The 19,234-nt window shown below is 43.4% G+C and overlaps 1 protein-coding gene across 1 annotated transcript in view; it reads left to right on the forward strand.

The window, feature by feature from the left end:
- Window positions 1-19,234, forward strand: part of PDE8B (phosphodiesterase 8B) — a 262,662-nt gene that overhangs the window by 162,997 nt on the left and 80,431 nt on the right. Inside the window, exons 3-6 of the mRNA XM_023510939.1 lie at window positions 1,314-1,504; window positions 4,695-4,754; window positions 7,008-7,065; window positions 12,466-12,554. Of these exons, the coding sequence (XP_023366707.1) occupies window positions 1,314-1,504; window positions 4,695-4,754; window positions 7,008-7,065; window positions 12,466-12,554 (398 nt within the window). The remainder of the gene's footprint in view (window positions 1-1,313; window positions 1,505-4,694; window positions 4,755-7,007; window positions 7,066-12,465; window positions 12,555-19,234) is intronic.

Genomic DNA, 19,234 nt, shown 5'->3' on the forward strand with positions numbered 1-19,234 from the left:
TTGGCCATTTCTGTGTGTTGATCAGTTTATTACTGGCCCTTGGCTGATCAACTTACAGAGTTAGTATTATTTGTTTTTACTTTTCTATCTATTTCTAATTTCTAATTAATAAAATGTCTTTCAAATGTAATGGTAATGATTGGATAACCTGACTTATTTCTGATTTTAAATTAAACACAATCAGTATTTCACTGTAACAAATGATATTGACTATCGGCTTAAAAGCTCTTGATGTTGAGAAACTACCCTTGTATTTCTAATTATTTAAAACAGAAGTGGATGTGGAAGATTATTAAATGCCTTATCAATATCTTGAGGTTATTATAGGTTTTTCTTATTAGACCTATTGCTGGGAGGTAATCTTACATCTATTAACAGTAAAGCCCTCTTGCATTTCTCAGAAAACCCCATAAGTAGTTATTCTTTCACTCCTGAAATATTTGCTGAACAGCTAGTAAGTGCCAGCCTGGGGCTGGGTGCGGGAGGTATAGCCAGAAAGGCAAGTCCTTGCTGTCCTGAAGCATAATTCTCTAATGAGGAAGATTGACCATAAGTAGGTAAACAAGCTCTGGTGGCGGTGAGGCTGTCTCTGGCTTTCTGGCTGGCAGAGAATTTCAGTTCCTGAGCCCCAGGGATGATGAGGGAAATTGTGTAAAGTATCGCTAACTTCTTCCTGGGGGTGGGGCTGCTTCTTAATGAGGCAAAGTAACAGGCAATTTTCCTCAATTTCTCTCCATCAGCTGTGTATTGCATGGTCATTCTCTCCAGATTCTGGCAAGGATTGGGTGTTGGACTCTGTCTTTGAGGTTGTTTTGAGTCCTCTTACTTTCCTATGTCTCTATAAGGATCTTAGTGCTACGTTCAAAGAGCTGTAGCCGTCACACACAGGGACTGCAAGGCAACCACCACTTGCACAGAAACAAAATACATGTACCGTCTATGTGAACCATAATCTAACCTGTGTTAATTGCCCTGTTAATTTTGTTGCTCATCTCACAAACAAAACTGATTAGGAAATTAGAAATACATGTAATTGCCATGAGTTACAGTGACCGCCAGAGTGACCGGATACCTATGCTGAGCTCACTGAGTTCTCACAACTAGCTTATGTGGCACCGGCTCATCCCATCTTACAGCAGAGAAACTGTAGGCCAAAGATATGAAATAACTTGCTCAAAGACCACTGTGACCAGCAGGGGGCTGGGATTGGCGTCTAGGTAGCTTCCCTCTGTTCTTGGCCAGTACACGATGGGCCTGTTTGAAGACATCTCTCAGGAGGATTTCTGTCAAGTTCCCTTTTTGTTGCATTTCAGGTTTTACTGATCTTTGGAAAGGAAGATAGTCAGAGTGATGGCTTCTGGTGGGCCTGTGACAGAGCTGGCTACAGATGCAACATTGCTCGGACTCCGGAGTCAGCCCTTGAATGCTTTCTTGATAAGCATCATGAAATTATTGTAATCGATCACAGACAAACTCGGAACTTCGACGCGGAGGCAGTGTGCAGGTACCGTCCCTAATTTAATATGCTTAGTAAAATGCTCACTTACCAGCTTAAAATGAACTTCATCGGTACATGTCTTCAGTTCTATCTGCAATATTTCTACCATATGTGTTGATGTTCCTAAGCAGTCTATACAGATTTCTATGGTGAAAGCTATAGCTCTCTCCTATGGATTTATCTCTCCTCTTCCATTTTTTCCACATTTGAGTTGCACTAAATTTAGAGGTGTGAGCTGGGCTCCCCTGGAAACTTCAGGGTATTTCCCCCACTCCATGTATTGCTCATAAAAAAGCATTAAAATTCACACAGTTCTCATTACATAGATAGGGTTTGGATTTAAACCAGCTATTTTAATCTTCATTATTCTATCCCAAAATGAACATCAGAAATGTGTGAAATATAAATCTTTTCTCTGCCTGACACAGATGGGTGGATCCCACAGCAGGCTTCCCAGCCACGGAGCGAAGGCAGCCACTTTGCTGCAGCAGAAAACCTTCCAGGGACCCAAACCCCCTGCTTGTTTACAGAAATACTTGTGCTCTGGGGAGGAAGCGCAGGCCTGTTCATAAATAAATGCACAGTCATGAGAGTTAGCTCTGGATGAACTGATTCATTTAGCAGAAGTGGAATGCTTTGAAGCTAGACAGGAAGAGGTCACTAATTAAATGCTAGACCAGGACAGAGTCCAATTGCGCGGGGAGCTGGAATTTTCTTGAATATTAGTAAGTGAAATAGAAGGTGGGGAAATGGTTTCTTAGAACCTTTGGTACCCTGACAGGAATTTAATGGCTTAATGGGAGTTTCTTAACACGGGCATTGCTTTGCTAGTCTGAAATGCTTTTCAGTTTCCCAAAGAAGAATTTTTTCTTAAGTACCTGTTTTTAAAATGTTTTAATGGCCTCAGACAATCTCACCTTTCTGCATGAAGATATTTTCCTATTTAATACATATGAATATACATATAAAATATTTGGATGGTATTTTTAGTATTAAAAATATTTTTAAAATGATTTTCAGGGAAGAATGGTAAGTAGTCCTACATAACTATGTCTGATTTTTTTGGCCTTCACTTTTCTTACATGGTTCTTTCATAGAAATACTTTTGTTCATATGTAGAATGAGTTGCAACAAGCTTTAGTTGAAAAGCTTTAGAAAAAATTTAACAGCAAGAAATCTTTTAGTTCAGGTAAAGGTCCAGTTTAACAGATAAGCTACTTAAAGTTTAACAGATAAGATACTAAGAAGTTCTTTGAGTATAAAGAAATAGAATTTGGTTTCCTACCAGAGGTACTTCTGTCTTAGCTACAGAGAAAAACAATGGGGGATGGACACGGTGTGGACGGCAGGCCTGTATACCTGGCACTGTGTTTACGGACCGCTGCTGGCTGTGTTGAGGATGGCCAGATTCTGTGTGCTTGACCTTTAGCACCCATTCCCTAGGGAGGTGGCTGGTGGGGGACCACTCCTGGCAGATGGGAATGTTTATTGTCATCTGTGGCCCTACATCCCTGGCCTTTGAGCCAGGACTGGACCTTAGCCGATGTGTGTCCTCGGACCCCCTGATTCTTTCCTTTGGAGGGATGAGAGAGAAGAGGAAAGCGGTAGGAAGCAACCCCAAAGATGGCAGCCAATCCCAAAGGAAACCAAGGGGGAACATGCCCCGGCCTGGTTACGCGCATGACGGGTGAGGCTCCTGCCTCCGTCCCGTAGCCCTGTGGTCGGCCGTGCTGCCTCCCCGAGGTGGGAGGGCCTGAGTGAAGGTGAGGAGCACTTAGTTGTGTGTCCCTAGAGACCAGAGCATGGCTGGCCTTCTCCATTAGCTGCTAACTGATACTTCTGGAATATCCAAGAAGCTCCTAAGTGTAAAATAAAAGTAGCCGCAAACTCAGCAGGACCTGCCTGTGGGGTGGCCAGATAGGAAGTACCGTGCGGGCAGCAGAGGGGCGCCGATGCCCTGCCCACCCTGAATTGCAGCACTGTCTCCAAAGGAGCTCTTTCACATGCCAGCTACCCACCGGGGAAACCTCACTTCCCAGGCATATGGCAGGGAGCACTTTGCTGAGCATTCTGCCCACGCACAGCGAGGTCAAATGGAACAAGGCCTAGAGGAAGTGCATCTTTTGAGAAAAGTTAGATTTTGGAGTTGAAAAGGATGTGGCTGTTTGAGCTGGCTGTCCCCCGGGGGAGCAATATTACAAACAGGTGAAAATGGAGAGGAGCAGAACTGTCTCTAGCTCGAGAGAAAAACAAACACTGTTGTTTCATAAATTACTCAGGAGCAGTTCCATTCTTGGAAATTCTGGTTCCCTTCCGAGGAATCTCAAAATAAGTAAAGGCCAGACCAGCACGCACGCTGTTGTGTGCTGAGACTCAAGCGTGTGGCCCGTAAGTAAAGCTTGTCCAGTTGACAACCCTCAACCAGAATAGTCTAGAATCTGAACTGCAGCATAGCTCTGCTTCCAAGGAGATTCACAGCCCTCAACGTACTGTATCCTTAGTGTCCTTATCCCATTTAATTCCTAGGGAATAAATTTTTGCTGTAAACAATATACAAAGGGTCCTGGTACAACAAACAGCGTTAGGCAGTGACACTCAACGAGAGTGCAGCTTTTCTCATCCCCTGCTGACCGTCAGGTTGTTTGAAGTATTGAAGCACAAACGACTACAGCAGAGGAATGTGGGTGGTTCTTTGTCCTGTCTTTAATAGGCTTTACCCTGCGTTTGTCCTTCCAGCTGCCAGCAAGTGCTTTAATTTTTATTATAAGGCCATCTTTCTGAACTATCTACTATTTTAAAAGGCAAAAGATTCAACCTGATTAGCTCCCCCAGGTACAAACTGATAAGAAGAGGCTTATAGGACAGCCAATTTTTTTGCAGAGTGGAATTTCAATAAAAAAAGAAAAACCATGGAATTTAAGTGGAATGTGCCAATTCTTGAAGTGGAAAATTGGCAAGTCTGGCCTATTGGATAATTGCCTAGGAGTTCAAAACCTTTCCGTCTTTTTTTTTTTTAAATGAAGAGATTGTCCTAATCCACAAGGGCATCTTTCTTTGTTGTCTTCCGAGTGTCTTGAGACCTTCTCCTGAGAGAAAGATTTGATTTTGTGCCATCTTCGATGTGAAGAAGTTCCCCATTCATTTGATGTAACGCAGCCCAGATCACCTCGTTTGACTTGGAGCTTTCTCATTGCAGGTCGATCCGGGCCACGAACCCCTCCGAGCACACGGTGATCCTTGCAGTGGTTCCACAAGCGTAAGCTCACCCCCTATCCCCCGCTGGAAGTAGCACTATTCATTCTGAAGCCTTTGGCTCATGTAATCCAGCTTTTGAGCTAGCAAAGCCACGGGCATGTCTTAGACCTCAACTTTAGATCTTGCTTTGGAGGTTTCATTTCACAAGTTCCCGGAAATATTTAGGTTTTCCCTCTCTATCATGCATAATTGCTGTTAACACATAACTCATACACCTCAGGGGAGAAGAAAAGCGTGCTCCTTAGATGCCAGAAATGAATGGAAAATTGGAGGAGGAGGAGGTCTGGAGAGAACGTTACTCCAGTGTATCTTTTTCCTCTGAAGTGAAGAGATGGGCTGTGTTTGTTTTTCATTTAAGAAAAAAAAAACAAAACAAATTTTCTTCATGTTCAAGCGTGAGGACAAAGTTGCTGTGGGGACTGCCATGTGGCTAGAAGCAGGACAGTGAGTTGGTGCCAGTGTAGAGAGGCAAACAAGGGGGACTGAGCTGAAGGAGCGGTGGGATGGGGCAAAGCTGTCCCGCTGGGTGCGTCTGAACTGGCCGGCACCTAAAACCAGGTAGCCAGCGGGAAGAGGAGTTGTTTGTACAAGCTGCAATGGTGGGGATCTTGGCAAACAACAAAATTTGTTGTAGTCACTTAATGGTTGTCATTAGCTTCACAGAGAATAAGACCTTAATTGGGGCCGAGGACCTGTTGGACTTGACCTCTTAGTGGCATTTGGCACAGATTCTTGGAACAAAAGAGCTGGCAAGCTGGGAATTCAGACAAGAAAGTGCAGGGCTACCCTTAGGCAAATCTGGCCCAAGGGAGACTTAAAATACCTCAGTCCCAAGCCACATGGGTGCAGCAGGACATCATGGCTTCAAACTCTTGCTCTTATCAAAGACTGCTCCTTACATGATAGTACTTTGACACCTAGCATGGGCTATGGTCCAAAGAAAGTGGAGACATTGTCCCCATTGGGTCCTTAGACCTTGTCATCATGGTGGAAGATAAAATCCCAAGGGGAATGAGAGAGGGGAACTGAGATATGAAATCAGCCTCCTTCAACCCTTCTTTTTATGTCTATGTTCTGGAAACTCTGAGATCTGAACAGGGTCTTAGAGCCTTGGATGTGAATACCAGAAATGTCCCAGGCCATATAGCATTTTTTGCAAACTTGCTAATAATCCTGGGGCCTCCCCCAAACTCAGTTTTTGTTCCTATTCATATAGCAACAATGTTTACTAGTCCTTGACCAATAATGCTTTCCTATTAACTTTCTTGTTAGGATTTTCACCAATTTTTTAAGTTGTAAAACATTTCATATAGAGAGATAGTAAAATGGGTGCTGGTGTCTGTGTCACCCAGGTTAAGAAGCAGAGCATGATTAGTTCCTTTGGAGCCCTTTTCATGCTCCTGTCCCATTTATCCAGAGTTTGAATCTTCAGTTCCTGAAGGAAAAGGGGGGTAGGTGAGACAGCTTTTCCCTATAGGGTGGAATCGGCTAATGGTAAGTCTACACCTGAGCCCTGGGATCCTCTGCCTGTTTTCTGTTGCATTTCCACCCGATGCCTTTCATTCCATTTCCCCTCCCTGATCTTCAGGGTGTATACCGCCAGCTACTTTCTGGCTGTCTCAGGACGCTTTCTCATAACGGTGACAGTTGGCAAACCGACCAACACCCCTATCTGTACTCAGACTGAAGTCCTGACACCCAGCTGGAGGCTCCCTAGAGGGCACTGTCTTGTGGAATGAATGACAATTACCAAGTTTTGTTTTCTCTTCTTCTTCCCCTTCCTGCTGACACTTTTCCATGTGGCCATAGGGGCCTTTGCCTGTGCTGCCACTGTCTTCCACACACTGAGAGTTGCACCCGGGGAGTTTTTGGATGGGAGTTATGCTTCCAGAAGATTTGGGGACAGTACAGGGGACAGTGGTCTCAGGATTAGGAGGGCACCTCAGGTGTTCCTTTGTGGGCCTCTTCCCATACACCCCTGGGAAGCCCAGGGCTAGAGAGGGCCACTCATACGTACCAGGGGTGATGCTTCCAAGTACACTGTTGGAATTTTCTCTCTGTTTTTGTTCTTTTGGCTTCCGGAATCCAGAAGTGGGGTCTGCGTCCCTGAAGGCAGGTGTGCCCTGTGGGCACGTGCTGGTCAGGAAGCCATCCTTAGTGCTGACCTCCACGGCCTCATCGCTCGCTCTGTGTTCCAGGGTGAGGAATCCTGGTTTGTATCTGCTGAGTGACCACATTTTCTGCTTTGCTGCAGGTCGGATGACCACGAAGAGGCCTCAGTCCTTCCTCTCCTCCATGCAGGCTTCAACAGGGTACGTACAAGATGAGCCGGCCCCTGCTCTCAGGGACAGGTACCTTACCAGGCCTCTTCCACAATAGCTGAGCAAAACAGCCACAGAAGAATGTGGAGGGAATTAGCCCCAGGACTGCTGGAAAAAGGAAGTAACTGTCCTCATGAGAGAGTAACCAGCAACTGCTAGTCAAGCTTTTTGCCTTTTTCTTTCTCTGAGTTTCCCCATATATCTTAGCAACAGATACATAATGACATGAAAGCACGTCTTACTATATCAGATCAAAATTCTGTGGCCCCAAAGTAATCTCATTTAACTGTGTTCAGTCAGTTAGACTCAATATGTGTGTGATAATGCATAGAGATAAGCCCATCAAATTGGCACCCCGGACTCTGTTCACCAGGCTTGGCCAGAGCTTGTGCCCTAGAGATGGGCCTGTGATGACAGGAGCATCTTGCAAGCTCCTGGCTTAAACCACATGAATAACACTGATTATCAGCATGAAGATTAAGATCGAGTACTCCATGAAGGCGAAGTAACAAACTAAAAAACTAGGGCGACACCTGTGGCTCAAGGACTAGGGCGCTGGCCCCATATACTGGGAGTGGCAGGTTCAAACCCAGCCCCGGCCAAAAAAAAAACCAAAACAAAACAAAACACTAGGCTTACCCAGTATCCCAGGGTCTTTTTCCTTTTCTTTTCTTTTTGGCCAGGGCTGGGTTTGAACCCGCCACCTCCCGTATATGGGGCTGGCACCCTACTCCTTGAGCCACAGTTCCCTCCCCACCCCGCCCCGCAGGGTCTCACTCTCAAATAGATGGTGTGATGCATTCTCTCAAAACTAGGATATTCCCTGTGCTTTGTGAATTCTGAGGGTTCCATTGAGTGCATTAAGTAATGGTACTCGGCTACTCTGGGCTTAAAAATATATATTCATCTTGGGTATAGGCCACAGAGAGGTAGAAACTACCTCTGCCATGTGGTGGTTTTGTGCTTTGACGTGGTTCAGCGTGGAGCAAGCAGGGCCGTGGGAGAGGCTGCAGGTCGTGTGGAAGTGGGGGTTTCTGCCTAGCAGCCCCTCCCGCTCCTCAGCCGGCCTCTCTCCTCACAGAGGTTGCCTTTTGGTTCTGAAAGCAGCTATTCTTACCGTCAGCACCTGAGACAGTGTTTCTGAGCTTTAGAATGGAGAGTTGTAAAAGGCAAGCCGGCAAAGAGGCTGTGTGGCTGAGACATCTTCTCTTAACTCCCTCGTTTTCTGAGAAATAACTCTCAGTACACACTGGGGTCAGCGACCTCTGTGTGGTATTGCCCACCCCTCTCCTGTCCCAGTGCTGTCCTGCTCAGGCCTGAGTCGGGACCGCTCTAGTGTGAGGATATGGGCTTTCCTCATTACCTAGGGGGTGACTGGAGAATGGCAGTGGCACACTGTAGGTTTTCACAGTTAGGACCCATGTCAGTGCTAGTGAGTGTCCTTTTGGAATTCTGCTATTAGTTCAGCGATCCTGCTCCCAGCGGATTTAGAGACTGGTGTCATTTCAAGTGGCGGCATCTTGTCTGGTGGGCTCTGAGAGGACATATATGCTTACAGAAAAGCCTTAAGCTTTCCTTGTGGGTGCAAATGTTATTAAGAAAATTTAACAAAAGTGCCACTGTTTGTTTTTATGCATTTTCTTTCTTTCTTTTTTTTTTTTTTGAGGTTTTTGGCTGGGGCTGGGTTTGAACCCACCTCCTCCAGTATAAGGGGCCGGCGCCCTACTCCTTTGAGCCACAGGTGCCATCCTCTTTCCGTGCATTTTTGTAGTCTGTCAGAGCTACTCTGAAAGATTTTGTTTCCCTCTGCCCAGATATGTTACTGAGTTTTGCAGTTAGCCACCGTGAATACAACCTTTGGTGGAAGCATGAGAAACAGTCCCTGTCAGGGACCACCTGGTGTTCTTTTTTTTTTTTTTTAATAGAGTCTCACTCTGTCACTCGGGTTGAGTGCCATGGTGTCATCATAGCTCACAGCAAACTCAAACTCTTGGGCTCAAGTGATCCTCTTGCCACAGCCTCCTGAATAGCTGGGACTACAGGCACCTGCCACTACATCTGGCTAATTTTTCTATTTTAGTAGAGAAAGAGACTCACTCTTGCTCAGGCTGATCTCCAACTCCTGAGCTCAAGTAGTCTACCCGCCTCGGCCTCCCAGAGTGCTAGGATTACAGGCGTGAGCCCCCACCCCCGCCACCTGTTAGGTCAGAGTGCCCCTATAACTTGGGTTCTTTCCAAGGGGTGCTCTCTCCATCCATGACAGCTAAGGCTGATCTCCAGGTGGCTGTTTTCCTTTTTAGGGCAAAATCTTATTTTGGCAACTTTATACACAAGCACCCTTTTAAATATGCCAGTTATTGCTGTCCATGAGGCAACATCTCCGAATTGTTTTGATTGTATTAAATCATCTGCTGAAACTCGGCGAGCTAATTGGCCAGCTCTGCAGCCTGTGGTCCCTGAGAGGGGATCCAGGAACAGGCTTTGCAGTTAGATATCCCACAGCAACTCCCCGTGAAGCCTTTGGAGCTCTGGAGAAGTGGCCGACCATCCTGATGCTCAGTCCATGCCGAACCTCTTAGAAACCAGCATCTTAGCAAGACAGTTGCAGCTATTCTTACATCAACTTTGTGTGCCTCTGTTTCTATTTGAAATGATGCTTATTCAATTCGATGAATGTTTATGGAGCTCTGACTGTGTACCAGGAGATGTTCCAGCCACGTCAGAGACACAGCATAGGATGTGGTTCTCTCAGGAGAGGCATCATGTGGAGCTATGATTTATTATTTGTCAGGCCTGGTTCCGTGATTTACTCTACATTTGAGGGATTCAGTACTGTCTCCATTTTTGCAGAGGAAACAAGCTCAAACCAAGTGAATAGCTTGCCGGAGCTCACACTCATGATGAAGTAAAGAGATAAATGCGTGTTGTCTGTCTCCAAACTCCATACTGGATCCACTAACGTAGTATTTCCCAAACTGACAGAACACTAGTGTCCTTAAAACTGTTAATAGGTTTGCCATGAAAAGGGGCTTCTGTGGTCAAATAAATTTGGGGAATCCGTGAAGACCAATTCTCCGGCCCCCTCTGAGCGTCCACAGTGCGTGTGAGCGGTGCTGCACACCAGTACATCACGTCCTCTGAGAAGTCCCGTAAAACCTGCCAACTCTGTTGGGCCCAACATTCTCAAAACTTAGTTTATCACAGAACTGTTTTATGTGGTTTTGCAAAGCTAACAAACCTCAGAGCCTTGTTATAGGCTGATACATACTTTTTACCATCTAAAAGTTCAAGTTGAACCTGACCGTGTTTAACTTTGTAAATTAAAGAGAAAGTATTTTCCTTCTGTGTGTTTTCAGCTTTCTCTCTTCCGTTAGCCCTTCCCAGCTTCCACATGGAATAGTGGAAGCCCATGGAAAGCCAGGGAGAAGCCATCCACTCCAGCTGTGTGGAAGCCTGTGTGTGTGAGCATGAGAGAGAGTGAAAGGAGGGGGGAGGATTGATTTTTCTCTGGCTAACTTGCTTGTAGGAAATCTAAAAACATATCTTTCAGTAGGGCCTGGTATTCTCTTTCTCTGCCTGTCTTGCTGTCTGAGAGGCAAAAGAATGTGGTTAACAGTTTGGAATACTTTGTGACATTCTGGTTATCTTTGTACTTAATTCTTTGCCAGATAAGTCTTTAAAAAGATCTGCCTGATGTATGTATGTTTTAATAAATAGCAAGACATTCTTCCTTTCTAAGTAGAATTACCCTTAAATGTGTATTCCCTTAGTACTTTTTATATGCTATTCTTTTTTTCTGATTTCATCATTTCTCGAGTATTGAGATGTCCGTGTAAGGGAAGTGCTCAATTTCTTTTATATCCTATACTGAATAGTATAGGATATATAAGAAATGTAAAACAAATGACTTCAGGATTGTTAGCGGGAAAGGTCCTACTTTCCTTCAAGCACTGAAGCAGCTTCCTCCTGGCCTAAGTGGGTGCCTCCTGGTTCCTTGATAAGTGGCAACGGGTATTGCATTTTCTTCACTTTTACCTTATGCATATCTGTTGATTCATCTGTTAAGTTTTAAAAATAAATCCATGAGAGTCTTTTTAATTGAGATGAAACTAAAATTAACCATTTCAAAGTGAACGATTCAGTGACATTTAATACTTTCGCGATACTTTTTCCACCACCATCTCTATCTAATTCTAAAACATTTTTATCGTCCCTAAATGGAAACCATGTTCCCATTAAGCAGTCACTCCCCATCGTCCTCCCGACAGCCCTGACAACTACCATCCTGCATTCTGGCTCTGTCAACTGACTTATTCTAGATCTTTCATGTAAATGGAGTCAGGTGACGTGTGACTTATCTGTGTGTAGAGTCTTTCCCTGAATACTTTTTTGAGGTTCATACATGCTGCAGTGTGTGTCAACATTTCATTTCTGTTTTATGGCTGAGTGATATTTCGTTGGGTGTATGTTAGAACTACTGTGATCTGTTTATCTCTTCATCTACTGATGGGCGTTTGGGCTGCTTACTGCCATGATCATGACTGTGCAAGTATTTGAGTACTTGTTTTCAGTTTGGGTATATACTAAGGAGTGGAATTGCTCAGTCATATGGTAATTTTATGTTTAACTTTTTGAGGAATCCCTAAAAGTTTTTCCCTAGTTACTAAGCCATTTGACATTCCTAGCAGCAATATACAAGGATTCCAGCTTCCCACATCTTCACCAACACTTATGTTCCTTTTTAAAGAAATTATAAACATCCTAGTGGTTGTGGATTGGCATCTCATTGGGCTTTTGAAATTGCATTTCCTTAATGACTGATGATTTAGACTAGAGCATCTTCCCAGGGCTTGTAGGCCATTTGTATAGTTTCTTTGGTAAATGTCTGTTCAGGTCGTTAGCGTGTTTTTTAGTTGGGTTTTGTGTGTCTTTTGCTGTTGAGTTTTAACCACCTGTCACATGTGGAGCTCCACATTGGCACCAGGTGCTCAGAAAATTAGGAAGCAAAGAGCAGCTTCTCCCTTCAAAAGAGGTCCTAGGGTGCACACTGAGTATATTGAACGTTGAGTTTTAGATTATCTTATTAGTACAATGTAAAGCACAAAGGTTTCAGGGATTAATACATTCGCGCAGGCATCTGCACCCTTGAGTATTCATACTGAAGTTTATCCTACCTTTTTCATGAAAGAAGTATGCAGTCTTACCTTTTCTATTCTTATATATCTAAACAAGCATCTTGAACACCTTAACATCTGTTTCATTTCATTTTATCTTACTTGTTGTCTTATATAAAAAGTTACCTGGGAGTAGAAGCAACTGTTAAGTTTCTCTATTTGACTCTCTAAGAAGCCATTATATACGTCTTATGTATTATCTTTGTTTTCTTTTCAGAGATTTATGGAGAATAGCAGCATAATTGCTTGCTATAATGAACTGGTTCAAATAGAACATGGGGAAGTTCGCTCACAGTTCAAATTACGGTACGTAACAAAATAAGGCAGTAATACAGGTTAACAATTCCTTAGAAAATCTTACCTGTCAACAAAACTGGGGGCGGGGGGCTCTTGATATAATGAAATAAATTGGAAGCATCTCTTTTGACACTATTTTTTAACTATTTGTAATGTTTTAAAATTATATTCTAAAAAAATGTTTAACTTTTGCACAATTAGATTAAGATTTAAAATAGACTTTAAAGATTACTTTCTACCTTTTTTTTTTTTTACTGAAACAGAGTCTCACTTTGTCACCCTAGGTAGAGTGCGGTGGCATCACAGCTCACAGCAACCCCAAACTCTTGGGCTTATCCGATTCTCTTGCCTCATTCTCCCAAGTAGCTGCGACTACAGGCACCCACTACAACACCCAACTATTTTTTTTGCTGTAGTTGTCATTGTTGTTTAGCTAGCCCAGGCCAAGTTCAACCCCACCAGCCCAGAGCATGTGGCCAGTACCCTAACCCCTGAGCTATGGGCACCCTACTTTCTACTTCTTTCTTTCAACGTTTATAAATTTTTACTTGGATTGCTAAGGATAGGGTCAAGCCAACGGGTATATTTGTTATGCTAGCCATATTAATTGCTATGTAAGCACACCAGTTCACGAAGTCTGTTTGTTGGCCCAATATGTATGAAGTATCTTCAAGAAACTGATTTTAAATCTCTTTACAGGTCTCTAGTGCTTTAATGGCAGGCTTCTGTCCATGCTCAGTTCTGGGAGGGGGTCCTCACGGTGCCTGGCAGCTGGCCAGGATGCAGAGCTGTGGGTTCTGCTTCTGAACCCTCTTACCGTAGCAAGGTCCTAGTTCCTGCCCAGTTTTTCTCAGGATCCACTCTGGAATGTTTTCCGACCTTGATTTATTCAACCCTTCCTACTCAAACCACAGAGCATGGGAAAAAGAAGGGTCTTCTCCACCCAAGGGCCAGTGGGAGGGCCAGTCCCCAGCAGCTTCGAGCTGTAGGATGCAGGAAGTTCCCTGTCATGGCCTCCGTGCCCACTTGAGAGATAATGGCTAGTTTCAGGCTCAACACAAAAGAAGTACGACAGCATCCACTGTAGTGATTGTACCTCTTGATCGCTTACTATCATTCAAAGATGACAAAACCCATGTTAAACTTAATTCTCTCATGTCCTTAGAAGAGAAATGGATTGGCATGAGCCTACTGAAGCAGGTTTTTTTGGGTATAGCCTGGTCAAGGAAGTCACTTTTTGGTGGATAGAGAACTGTAAGAAACTGAGGATAAAGTCACTTTCCTCAATGAAAAAGAATCTCAAACCAGTGGGAGTTCAGATATTTGGGGAATTCAGGTAGTTCAGCAGCCTTTGGTGAGGAATATTGGCAAAGACTTTTTGTTTTTGTTTTGCAAGATGATTTACATTTACTGAAATGCTTTTGTATAGTGTTTGAAATTTTGCATTCGGGGAAAAATGTATTTTGATAACATTGAAAACAGATACTTGTGATAAGATGGACCAAAGTAATGTGCACACATATTCCATATACACTTTACTTTGGGAAAGCAGTCAATGTACTCAGTTTCTTTTTAAATGTTTATTTATGTAGTAGTTTGGGATGAAATATACGTACGTAATTTGCCATCCTTGCCATGTTAAGTGTCCGGTTCAGTGATAAGAAGTACATTTCTATTCTTTCCTCCCCTTCACTCCTTCCAACACCTGGCCTCTGGTAGCCACCAATCTACCCTCTATTTTCATGGTCCACTTTTTTTTTTTTTTTTTTTTGCAGTTTTTGGCTGGGGCTGGGCTTGGACCTGCCACCCCCAGTATATGGGGCCAGCATGCTACTCCTTGAGTCACAGGCATTGCCCCATGATCCACCTTTTCTATAGCTGCCACCTATGAGTGAGAACGTGGGAGATTTATCTTTCTGTGCTTGCCTTATTTCACTTAACCTAACGGACTCCAGTTCCATCCGTGTTGCTGTAAATGACAGGAGTTCGTTCTTCTTTGTGTGGCTGAATCATAGCCCATTCCATATACGTACCACATTTTCTTTATGCATTCATTTGTGAACGGGCATTTAGGTTGATTCCATACTGGGGGTATTATGAACAGGGCTGCAGTAAGCACGGAAGTGCGGCTGTCTCCCTGACTTCCTTCCTTTTGGATAACCACACGCACTGAGTGGTGGGATTGCTGGGTCATGTGATAGCTGGGTCATGTGATAGCTGGGTCATGTGATAGCTCTGTTTTTAGTCTTTTGAGGAATCTCCCTGCTGTTCTCCATAGTGGTGTCACTAATTTACATCCCCACCAGCAGTGTGAGGATTCCCCTTTTCCACATCCTTGCCGGCATTTGTTACTGCCTGTCTTTTGGATAGAAGCCATTTTAATTGGTGTAAGACGATATCTCATTATAGTTTTGATTTGCATTTCTCTGATTAGTGATATGCAGCATTTTTTTTCATAAACCTGATGGCCATTTGTATGTTTTCTTTTGAGAAATGTCCGTTCAGATCTTTAGCCCAGTTTTAAATCGGATAATCTGGGGTTTTTTGCTCTTGAGTTGTTTGAGCTCCTTATCTATGCGGGTTATTAATCCCTTAGGGGTGGACAGTTTGCCAATGTCGTCTCCCAGTCTGAAGTTGTCTTTTCACTTTGATTGTTTCCTTTGTTGTGCTTAAGCTTTTTAGATTGATGTCATCCCAAGTTTGAATGTATAAGTAAATTAATAAAGCCCTTAGTTTCTTTTTATCCATACATTTATTAGCTTCAGAAAACTCTACAGAATTTTTCTAGAAAACCACATTGCCTTTACTTCAGTAATTTGTGCCGTTTGATAATGTGGGTTATTATTCTGGGGGGGGTCTCTAATGTTTTTAATTAGGGTAAAAAGCTTAGTACTTTTAGATGTTTTTACAATAGAATTAGAAAGAGAGGGACTTTGTTGTGGTTTAATTCTTTAAGTGTGTATTGTCTATAATAAAAAGTGAACAGCACAGCACCTCATTGCTTTAATAGGCAACTCCATTTTATTTTAAATAAGTGCTTCTGTTTGCCTAGTCAACATTAAATGTGAAGGCGTGTGTGAGATGCCAGGAGGTAGGTACCCTGCTACAGAGTCTATGGTACATGTGGAGTATTGGGGGGCTACCTCAGGGGTGCCCTGTCCATGGAGAGCAGGGCAAAGGCAGGCCTCGCCACTCGAAATAAGCATCCCAGCCAATACAAGGGCATAAAGGAAAGGCTTCTAGTTATTGTGCTAAGGAAATCGGCACAGAGATAGGGTGCTGAAGACTTCTCAGGTTCTCACCAGATTTACAACTCTGCAAGTCCCTATCACCTTCTAAGTACTGTAACTTCTCACCCTCACTACCTAGAACAGCAGTTCTCAACCTGTGGGCTTTAGGGGTCAAAGGACCCTTTTACAGGGGTCACCTAAGACCATTCTGCATATCAGATATTTACATTACAATTCATAACAGTAGCAAAATACAGTTATGAAATAGCAACAAAAATAATTTTATGGTTGGAGGTCACCACAACATGAGGAACTGTATTAAAGGGTTGAGGCATTAGGAAGGTTGAGAACCACTGACGTAGAATGAATTGAGGAAGTTGGATCCATAGTTGAGGTCATAATGAAAAGGCTCATTCTGTAACACACATCAATGTGAACTTGGCAAATGGACTTGACCCAGGAGGGCGGAGGCTCTAGGAGGAAGGGTTTGCCTGGCATATTGACTCTTACCTTCCACACCGGCTTAGGCTGTTGCTTTTTGGCAAGTTCTGCCGCAACCTTATTCGAGTTCTGTCTCTTTCCTCAGGCAAAGCTAAGGTTCTTCTGCCTGAACAGTATGAATAGTTAATACAAAAGAGTGAGTGCGTGTACGCACATGTGTGCATGATTTGAATCTCCCCACTATACTGTATCTCCTAGGACCAGCAGGTGAGAGGACAGTGCCCCCATACCTTAGCCCCCCCGCTCCCTCCTTAGGCCGTTTGAGGACATCTAGAGCATCTACCTGTACCCTGACTCAGGAAAGCAATGCTGTCATTTGTTGCAGACTAGGAAAATGAGGCTCTTTATTATACAATGCCAGAATAATTATAGTCTAATTACATAATACTTTCCCCTACAATTCCGCCCCCAGCTGCAGCTAAATATGTAGCATTTACTGTCATTCGGCAGGGACAGTCTGTGCTGCAGGATGATGTCGAATGTTGAGGTGGACACCTTGGTCCAGGTCTTCATGTCTGGTGACCATATTTCCTTCACTGAGAAATAAAAAGGATCATCTGATCTAATCAAACAAAAGATGTGGTCTAATTTTAATATTCCATTATGTAGAATGATGTCGAGATGTGAGTACTAAAATCACATTTCTGTTGAAAGACGAATTCATGAAATAGAGAGTGTCCAGGATAATCTGGGCTAAGTGATGACCATTTATCTCTTTTAATGTTAAGTCTCTTTATCATGAAAAGATCTATTTTATGTAAAGCAAGATAATGACTTAACTCCTTGTCAGGAGTTTAAGCTGATTGTTGATACTAATGCAATAGCAGCTGTTGTTTAAATCAGTCAGTCTTTTTTTTTTTTTTGGCCGAGGCTGAGTTTGAACTCACCACCTCTGGTATATGGGGCCAATGCCCTACTCCTTGAGCCACAGGCACCACCCAAAATCAGTCAGTCTAGAAGTTAGAAAGGATCAAAAGTTTCTACTGGGTAAAACTCTATATTCTGTGGAACACTACATCTCTAGGTAGTGACAGATACTAGGAGAGCACTTTACCCTCACGCAGGCTCCATGCAACAGCCGTTGTGCGACAAGAGTGGACACTGAGCCAGGAAGGCTTAAAATAACTAGGAACAAGTGCCAACAAGTAGGTCCCCTCATTTCGTCCATTCCCTCCTTCCCACTCATCCTAGCCCCCTGCTGGGATATGAACTTGTGCTCAGAATCTTCTCCCTACAAGCCACCTCCTTGCCCAGTCTGCCTCCGTTCCCAGGCTATGGGTGTGTGTGTCTGTCTTGTTTTAGTAGAGTCTAGATAGAGTAGTTACCTTTGTAAAGGATACAGGAGATCACACAACCCAGCCACAACTGATAGAAGAAAACACAGCAGGCTGGTCAGTGCTGGGGCAGGATGCGGGCACTGACAGCCCTGTTACTTGTAGACCTGACACCGGTCCTTATAATACTTGCCTTTTTCCTCTGGACCTTCAAGGGCTCTTAAGAAGGTGCAGGGGAGACAGTCACATGGCGCATGCATCACAGGTTTCTATACCTTTCCCTGCGCTGCTTTTCCCAGTTTTCCAACTTCTTAGTCTGAAGAATAAAAAATAAAGACATTTGAGACAGAGTTATATGGTTTCCAGAAACAGAAAATTAAGAAAGCTAAGGTTCTTCTGCCTAAACAGTATGAATAATTAATACAAGCAATTAAGTTCCACAACTTCAGGAACATAACTCAGATTGATCACCTTACTTTGCTGTCCATTTATTTGAACAAAGCCATCACCCAAAAGGAGCTGAAAGCCCAAATAATTGCAGGCCAGCAGTGTTTGTCACGGGGAATAACAGGCTTCTCCTGCCAATATTTTTTCACTTCAACTCTTGATAAGAGTTTGCTTTTCCTGTTGGGCATTATAGTTATTACAGGTGTTATGCTTATCACTGTTCATAAAATGAAGGTTTAATGGATAAATGTACCTAAGATGTTGTATAAAGGCAACCTCTTGACAAAGATTAGAGTATTCTGAAGGACCTATTTACATACTTAGTTGAAACATACAGGCACTTTAGAGAAAATAGGCAAGAGAGGAATTTATCATTTGATAAAATGTGTTAATTAAAACTTAACTACCAGCTCTCAAAGTTAAGAAATCATTGTGCATGTCCCCCCCGCCACGTGCGCGTCCCCGCCCCACGTGCGCAGCCCCCTCCACGTGCAACTTCTGAGAGACAGTTACTGCCCAGGATGCACTTGCTTCCTGTTCTAAGCCCCGTTCTGGACCAGGCACCTGGCAGTGCAGTGATGGTTTTAGTCACAGTTATAAAGCCTTCATTTGTTCTTTTTTCTTAGTTTAAATCAGTGGTTCTCAACCTTCCTAATGCCGCAGCCCTTTAATACAGTTCCTGTGGGTCACGACCCAGAGGTTGAGAACCGCTGGTTTAAATGATTATGATTACAAATGCAGTGATGGTAACAGGACAGCATACAGTTTAAGTCAGGTGGACTGGAGCCGCGTAGCTCAGAAAATACGCTGCTCTGCTAAGGAGTTTCAGTCACGTTAGGTTGCTGGGCTCCTCTGCTCTGCTGGTCCGTCTCATGATTACTTGTTTTCCTTACCCTCACACACTGATTTCTTCCTCTCTGCAGCTGTAGGAAGTCCATGCTTTCATGGACTAAAATATTTCCCCTCGCAGGCATACTTTGTGATTACCAAAATATAGTGCTTGGTTTGACATTTCAGGTATGCTCATGACAAAAGATAGGTTTTTTCACCGGAGGCTTTTGAAAGCCTTAAAGAACAAAGAAATAGTATTCTGTGATCTTACAAGTCATAACTGGTATCACACGTTGAATTCTTATATTGTCCCAAACATTTTGAGAAATTCCTCACAGAAACCATCTGTTTTGATCTTTATGAAAACCTGTGAAATAGATATTATTATCTCATTTTATAGATGAGG

The sequence above is a fragment of the Otolemur garnettii genome, unplaced genomic scaffold (assembly GCF_000181295.1).
Source record: "Otolemur garnettii isolate 467f Iridium unplaced genomic scaffold, OtoGar3 scaffold00017, whole genome shotgun sequence".
Lineage (NCBI taxonomy): Eukaryota > Metazoa > Chordata > Mammalia > Primates > Galagidae > Otolemur > Otolemur garnettii.